We start from the raw sequence: 8,072 nt of genomic DNA on the forward strand, positions 1-8,072 counted from the left end.
TATGTGATTGTTATTAAAGCAATCTTCATACACAAATTCTAGAGCATCAAGATTTCTCTTTTATAGAAGGTCCTAAATCAGTGAGCTCTAAATCTTCAGGCGGAAATTTATCACGAGGGCATACAAATGAAGTATAATTTGAAGATCAACTCGGGAAACTACAACAGAACCATTTTATTTCGCTTTAGTTCCTAATTTTTTTAATATTACTATCTAGTGTGGAAAAGAGTGATTTATAACCTTTTTCCATATCGGTAGGGCCAGGCACGACACTTCTGGCAGGCACGCGTGCTGGCCTCCCCGGCCCAGGCACGACAAAGTTGCCTCACGGGCCGGCTCGACGGCCCATATGGCACGCTGGCCTCTGGCTCACTGGCCACCCCTCGCCTTTTCCCTCCCCCCGCCGTATCCCAACCCTAACCCCACTCACTCACCACTTCTCCACTCCACTCACTCAATTCCTCTCGCACTTTACCCTCCCCCGCCGCATCGCCTGCGTGCCTCGACGAGCCGGCCCGCGCGACTCCGCCCGCCGACCGTCGATCTGTCACATGTCGCTGTAGATCTTGGGGCTCACTCACCGGTCCTCTCCACTCACCCGCCACCTCTCGCCCTCTCCCCACCGCATCGCCGTGCGAGTCGCCGACCCCGCAACCGCGCGACTCCGCCCGCCGACCACCGCATCAGTTCCATGCCGTGGCCGGTCTTGTGGCTCATTCACCTATCTTCTCCACTCACTCCAACATCTCGGCCATCTCCCCCTCACTCCAACATCTCGGCCATCTCCCCTCCCCCTAGCGCATCACCGCGACCGTCGACCATGCGACTCCGCCCACCGACCACCGCATCGGCGCGGCTAGGGGCTCCGACGAGCTGTGTGCGGCACGACCAACGAGGACGGGCGCAACTAGCTTACTGAAACAGGCGCGGATGCTCGGTCTGGTCCCGTTCTGCTCGCATCCGCGACGGTGTTCGTCTCCGGTGAGGTGGCAGGTGGATCTGAAGCGCAGCAGTTCAGGGGGGAATCGCTGGAAGGTGGGAGGGAGGACGAAAAAAACCACGATAGGTGGGACGAAAATTAACCGTGGAACGAAGACTACCAACTAAGACATTAGGAGTAGAGATAAACTCTAAAAAATCAATGAAAAAAGTAGCGCGCTATAACAAAATAGGAGCGGCCTTAAAATACACTATTAGCATGCTATATCGCACTATGGCATTCTATTAGCGAGGCAGTGTACATTGATTTATTTAGCTAGAAAATTCTACAGCGTGCTATTAGTGGTGCTTTTTTCAGTGAAAAATACATTACAAATATATTATTAGTAGACTCAAGGAAGCATCAATACATTTGTCAACATGCATTCCCTTGAATGGTAGCTTAACAACCCATCACAAAATGGTAGTTACGAAACATGTATACAAGAGGAGACAACAACATGTAGTCAATTTAAAACACAAGTATAAGAATTATAATCTGCTTTAGTGCAAGCCATTCAAAAAGCATACTTGATTCAAGTTTGGATATGAGAACACCGTGACAAAAGTTTCTCTTTTTAGGATTCATCAATGCCTCACCGTGCACCTCTCCTAGTCTCCCTTTCCTCTGTACATTTTTCGCATCCTCAATTCCTCCTAGCGTTCCTTCAAACAAGAAAATGAGAAGGTATTTTTTCAAGGGTCATCAACACAAAACCATGACCTTCGCATCTTCTTGAAGACTATTGGCAAGTGAACCTTCATGTGGAGCCATGTTTTCCATTGATAACGTCCTCCGCCCTGGCCTATATCACGGAAGTTCTTTTCCATCAGATCTACAATGCCATATAACAAGATGATTTAAGAATGAACGTGTAAGTATTCCTAGCATGAAATTCCTGGCATGAAAAGCATAGCAAATTCAAGTGCCAGAACATAACAGTGAAGTTGTACACTTTCGTGCAGAGTTGAGCTTCAATACAATGCCAGATCTCTATCTTCAACGAACTGGAAATATGAAAATATCAGTACCAAAAATATAATCGTGAAATGGTGAGCACTAACTTAACTTTGGATGTTCAGTGCCAATTATGATGCCCAACTCAGTTGATGTTACCACGGAGAATTATATAACAAGTATTGAGCGTTAAATAGCTTGAAACCTTATACTTAAGGTCACCTGTCTATCTGATTGTAAATGATAGGATGCAATATTACATTATTATTACTTAATTGAAGAATATAATTATATTCGCGATTGTTATTAAAGAAATCTTCATACACAAATTCTAGAGCATCAGATTTCTCTTTGTATAGAAGGTCCTAAAATCAGTGCGCTCTAGAAACTTCAGGGGGGAATTTATCACGAGGGCATACAAAATTGATGTATAATTTGAAGAATCAACTCGAGAAACTACATCCAGGAACCATTTTATTTCGGCTTTAGTTCCTAATTTTTTTAATATTGACTATCTAGTGTGGAAAAGAGTGATTTATAACCTCTATGTCCATATCGGTATGTCCCAGTTTCAGTCGTCATCATTTCAGTTATAGTTTCCTCTCGTGCAAGCCCCAAATCAGTAAGCTTCAGTTTCTTACGGTTTGTAGTAAGCAAAAAATTATCTGCCCACACAAAACTTTTATTAGGACATCGTAAAAGCATAAAAAGTGTGACAGAGCAGCTCTGACATAAAGGAAAAAAACAACTACTGGAAGAAGCTACAAGGTAAAGCAAGCAAAACAAAATGGTAAGACTGATAGGGAGAAAGAAACAAATCATGAGTGAAGCTTGAACAGGTACTAAGGCAAAGCAGATACCATGGATGTGAAATCAGGAACATTCAAGAATATGATGTAGAAACATCTTACTGAAAATTTTAGATGATTAATGGACCAACTATTGAAAATCAAAGAAGTTGAACCAAAAAGTAGAAACTAAAAACAATACCTTCGCAAGTAGTCATTCATTTTTGAAACCAGATGCTATGATGATGAGGTGCAAAAGGTGAAACAAATAGTACTCACACAAATAAGAAAAGAGTGTTTTATTGAAGTGTCGTTAATAGTTAAAAGTAGATGCTTTTAACCCACTTGATTCTACAAATAAATAAGCAACAGATCTGACTGCTGAATGCAATGGTTGGTATCCAAACGGGAAAAGGGTACATCGTCTTTAACCTGTTGACGCTATGACAGATTTAATCACCATTAGAAAAAAATCCTAATTAGAAATGCATTAGAAATTTATTATGAATATTAAACATATTAAGGAGAAGTGTCTTGGCAAAAATAGAATAAAGCATTTAGGATAAGAATCTCACCTACCAATGGAACCTAATCCAATAAATATAGGTAAAGATGAATAAAAACTTCCCATGACAGTGCTCCAAGTCATCATGAGTTGCACACAAAGAGTCGAGCCCATTGCCTCCGCGTCTGCTCCCAGCTCCATCGACGGACCACCACCATATCCCGCGGCAGCTCCAACGGCGTCCCATCTGATCTGGGGCGACCACATCAGCGCCCAGCACAAGCAGCGCACACACGGGCGTCCCCACCACGACGTGCAACAAAATCAGCCCATCGGCGGCGGTGCAGGGCCTCCACATTGGCGCGCAGCTCGAGCAGCCCACACACAACTAGAGCTAAATACCCATGCCTTGCCACTTGATGATAAATAAAGTATGGGTTCGTTAGTTAATATATTTAATCAAATATGCCGAGTACAACATATGTTCAGTTTTATCACATCTCGTATATACATTATTGATCTCATCAAACATATTTGAATGTTAACATACATAAACAAAATGTCATATTGTAACTCCTAACATACATACATGAATGTTAGCACTGTCACTGTCCTAGGGGTAAAGAATTTGCATTGTTTCGTAACGAGTCTCGCCACTTTCGTCTGTTCTTGTGGTGACTCTCATAATCATAGACAATCTATTTTTGGAAAGATCAGGACGATGTTGCAATTACGCATGTCCAGAGAAAGCTGATCAGATGCCATAAGCCCATAATCATGTGCGAAGATGAAACTTAGAACGCGCCTTGCACTACAGTGACAACATTTACCTCTCATATTTGCAGACCCAATGGGTAGTAATCCCATGTGCACCCTTTCTCCGAGCGACATCATGGTCGCCCCCACGCTCGCCAGCACGCTTGCCTTCCTCACGCACACTGCTTAGTTTAGGCTTCACCCCTGGCATTATTTAGTGAATACAAAAAACACTGATCTAAAATAGATAAGCTTGATTCTTCACTGTAGAGAATAATTTGGAGGTATTAGCAAAGACATGTACCCCATAATTTTGCTTGACATAATGGTGTGAGCATTAAAAACATTGAAACAAGAGTTTTTCAATTCAGTAAACTCATAAGACCAAGCAGAATGACATTTCCAGGACGTAGTTTTGTTGTTGCCTTTCCTAGTCAAACTATATCACAACTAAGAAGCACAAAAGGCTCAGAATTAAAAAATGAGGACTGCACAAATTAGTCATGATGGTATTGGAACTGCAAGCATCCTGCTAGGAAGGCCAATGGTCAAAACAAATATTGAGTCAGGACATAAAAGCAAGTTTTCAAGAGTCACAGATTACAAAATCACGGAACAGCCTATGGATGCATTGCAATGTTTATTGGGTGTACTTATCCATGCTAGGCGGTTTATAAATGTACATCAACCTTTTTTGTCGACCTGTGAAATCCATCTTTTGGCTTCTCCAATTAAAAAAACTCGAGCTAAAGAATGGTTGTAACAATCTATAACACAGACCTTCACCAACAGAAGACGATCTTACCGGCCTTTCTTATTCCCTTATGAACCATAAACACATATAGGTCACTACCAGACAATACAAGGGTTGTTCATTCAGACTGGAGGCCGAGGCACACACCTGTACTCAATCAAGGATACTGCTGGCCCTCCTAAATTGATGTCAATAGAGAGCTCCTTTAGGTAGCTTAAGAAAACAACCTGAATGGGAATAGAGGTTGAATAAATACAAATGAAGAAGCTCCACTGTACTGTTAACAGGGAAGAAATTTCCTTGCTCAACCTTCTTAGCAGGGAAATACTTAAAATATCAAGAAGGCCAATAGTGTAGTTATATGCCACATATACGATAGAGGTCTAACAATATACATGACATAGCACAAGGGCAACAGATTTCTTTGCTCAGATGACTAACACGAACCCCCCTGAAGATAACACAAGGGCGAGAATTTGGAATACATATGAAACAAAATATAACTAAATTGGAAATGCTACTTCTGTAAAAACTGTTTTTTTCTTTTCAGATCAAGATTCAAGACATCAGATACACTACCTCAAGGTCAGACCAACAAAGTAAACAAGGAGCTATACTATGTCCCTTACAAACTGACCGACGACCTTCGATGGTGGACAGCGGCCTTCACAGCAGATGGCACCACGGAGAGCGGCGGGATCGAGGGAGCAGACAACCGAGGGCTCGCCGGCTCAGCTCGTGCGAGCAGTGAAGACGGCGGGCAGCGGCGGATCTCACGTTGAAGATGCTCTAGGGTTACGCGAGGATGCACTGACGCGGGGAATGGGGCGGCTGCTGCGTCCATGCCCCCAACCCGCTCGAGTGACTGCCGGCGGCGGATCCCGACATGGGGACGTTGCAGGGAAATACGCACAGACGTGCGCAATGGGGCGGGTGCGTCCATGTCCAGGTGGAGAAGGCGACGAGAGTACGAGGGAGAGGAAGAGGGAGAGGCAGAGGGGTGGCGGGTTTGGGTCACGAGGCAGCCAGGGCAAGGTGCGGCGGCGGAGGAGGAAGGCGGGAGGCGGCGGAAATGGGAACCCTAGAAGAGACATGGCCAAGTGATAGGAGATTGGAGAGATCAAGAGAGAGAGAGAGAGAGAGAAGTTGATCGATAGGTTTTTGAGTCGAGGGGAAAAATCGATTGAGAAAAAAGAAGCATGGGGCGATGGTGGTGGAAGTTGGAGACGAAAAAAAAAACAACGAAAAAAACCGGACGAAAATGGTGGGATGAAAATAAACCCGGAACAAAGACTACCAACTGAGACGACATTAGGAGTAGAGATTACAGTGGAAGAAAAACGTACCGAAACCATAAGGATTCCATGCAAAAACAGTGCCATGAGTGGTGGCAGCAAACACAAGACCCTCGTATTGACTTGCATCACAGTACTCATCCGTGTAGAAAAATTGATTTTTGAGCAATATCCATCGAGGCGTGGAAGTAAGGATGGCAACAAGCTTGTCAAAGATAGCAACAACTTCATAGTTCTTGTAATCCCATAAGCGGTTGGGAACTCGACAAATTGTTGTCTTCTGTAGACGACAATCACCATGATCATATTTGAACATACGTAGATCATCTGTGTGCTCAACCTCAGGGCAGGCTGTGATTTTTGGAAGTGGAACCCGATGACGAGTGTACACATTCACAAGTTCCCACTCGCATTATACCCAATATAAACAACCCAATCTCCATTTGCGCCTGCCCAAGCCTTACCCTCGAGCGATGGCATCTTAACATCACACGTAACATTATCAAGCGGCATCAACTTGCACAAGGCGATGCTTCCGTCGTCCCCACACCGGCGACCAGCGTCATGGCAAAGAAGATAGGGGAGATCAAACTGCTCCTGAACCCTTGGGTTCTTTGCAATGATGTTATTTGTTGATTCAAGAATGGACTTGAATGAACCTGCCGTGCTAGCCGAGGTGATGACGTCGCACCGATCAATGAGTTCCTCCACCACGTCATCTTTCAGATTGGGGAAAGAATAATGGGGTCGTTTCTGGCCTGTTCCCTCCATGGAGAAGACGATCGAACAATGGCAGAAGGAAGGGTGAAGGCAAATGGAGGGAGAAAGAGCATGCGACAACAGTTCAAATTCAAGAGGGAAAGGCGAAGAGGTAGTGGACGGTTGCCACGGTACAAGAAGAGGCTAGTGGGAGCGAACGGTTGCCACAGAGGTCACACAGTGACGACAAGGCCAAATGAACGTCATGTCGTATATCGCACACACCTTGATCTGGCTGACCGTTTCTTTTGTGTTGCCTAATCACAAACAGTTCATCCGAGTGAACCGTATGTTGTTTATCGCACACGCCTTCATCTGGCTGCCCATTTCTTTTGTTCCTCCTCATCACAAACAGTTAGCTGAACTGAACCATATGCCCTGCATCGCACACGCAACTAAAATCTGAACCGTGTTTGATGCATACATCATCGCGAACATTTTGCACCTTTTTGACAGTTTTTTACACCACCGTTTGTGATTATTGCGTCGCACATAGTTTCGTTGAAGGGTCTCTAATCGTAGTGTCGCGTTAGTAGCATCCTGTAGTAGTGGCCCAAGAATAAATGGGCCCTTAGAAGGCCAAAAGTTAACACGAGCTGGAAATGGCTGACGGACTAATGGGCCGCTAATGGATATAAAGCGATACACTGTTCATTACGGGCCAGTTTCACCATGGGCCATTAATGGGCTAAGAGTTGCGAAGGGCCTCATATGGACTGAGAGACATCATGGGAAATACAAGAGCCAGAAGTAACAGCAGGCTGAAATCATATTGGACGGCCCAGATGACGCTACTGTGCCCTAATTCGGATAAGCCGTAACGGGTCGTGACTTAGCGGGCTGTAAATCGGTTATATGCGAACAGGCCGCTAAAAGGCTTTTCGTCGGCCGGCCCACTACCTTTCGAAGTCAAACGGGCCGGCCTTCTCACTGGAATGGGCCTCTATTGGGCCGTGACACGTGTCGACGTATGATAGGCGCCTTCTGTGCCATGAGTGGATGACATTTGTCCCAACGGCGAGCCGACACGTGGTTCCTCTGGCCATTCAGAATTTTACACGTGGAAAATCCCCATTGGTTCGGGCGATTAACGGGTTATCGGATCCAAACCAGAACCCGATAGCTTAACGGCAACCCGTTACGGTGGATGCCACGGCGACCCTTGACGAAAGCACTTCTATGACGCGCGATTTATCGTCATGGAAGTGGACACTTCTGTGACGATAATTTTGGTAATGTCATGGAACACTTCTACGACAGCACATGTATGACTATATTG

General features: G+C 44.9%; 1 protein-coding gene across 8 annotated transcripts; it reads right to left on the reverse strand.

Annotated features, from left to right (window-relative positions):
- Positions 1 to 1,442: 1,442 nt before the first annotated feature.
- LOC125537215 lies at positions 1,443 to 5,984 on the reverse strand. Of its 8 annotated transcripts, none has more exons than XR_007295696.1 (3): positions 5,384 to 5,899; positions 4,887 to 4,966; positions 1,443 to 4,189 (listed from the first exon to the last, which is right to left on the reverse strand). XR_007295696.1 is itself a non-coding variant. In XM_048700520.1 (3 exons), exons 1-3 carry the CDS (start codon positions 5,680 to 5,682, stop codon positions 4,177 to 4,179), a joined length of 399 nt encoding a protein of 132 aa, XP_048556477.1. In that variant the 5' UTR covers positions 5,683 to 5,899; the 3' UTR covers positions 1,443 to 4,176. The 8 variants fall into 8 exon arrangements, 1 of the variants encoding a protein (XP_048556477.1); XR_007295697.1 differs by having other exon boundaries at positions 1,443 to 4,218; XR_007295694.1 differs by having other exon boundaries at positions 5,369 to 5,899.
- Positions 5,985 to 8,072: the final 2,088 nt, after the last annotated feature.

The sequence above is a fragment of the Triticum urartu genome, chromosome 2 (genome assembly GCF_003073215.2).
Source record: "Triticum urartu cultivar G1812 chromosome 2, Tu2.1, whole genome shotgun sequence".
NCBI classification, from domain to species: domain Eukaryota; kingdom Viridiplantae; phylum Streptophyta; class Magnoliopsida; order Poales; family Poaceae; genus Triticum; species Triticum urartu.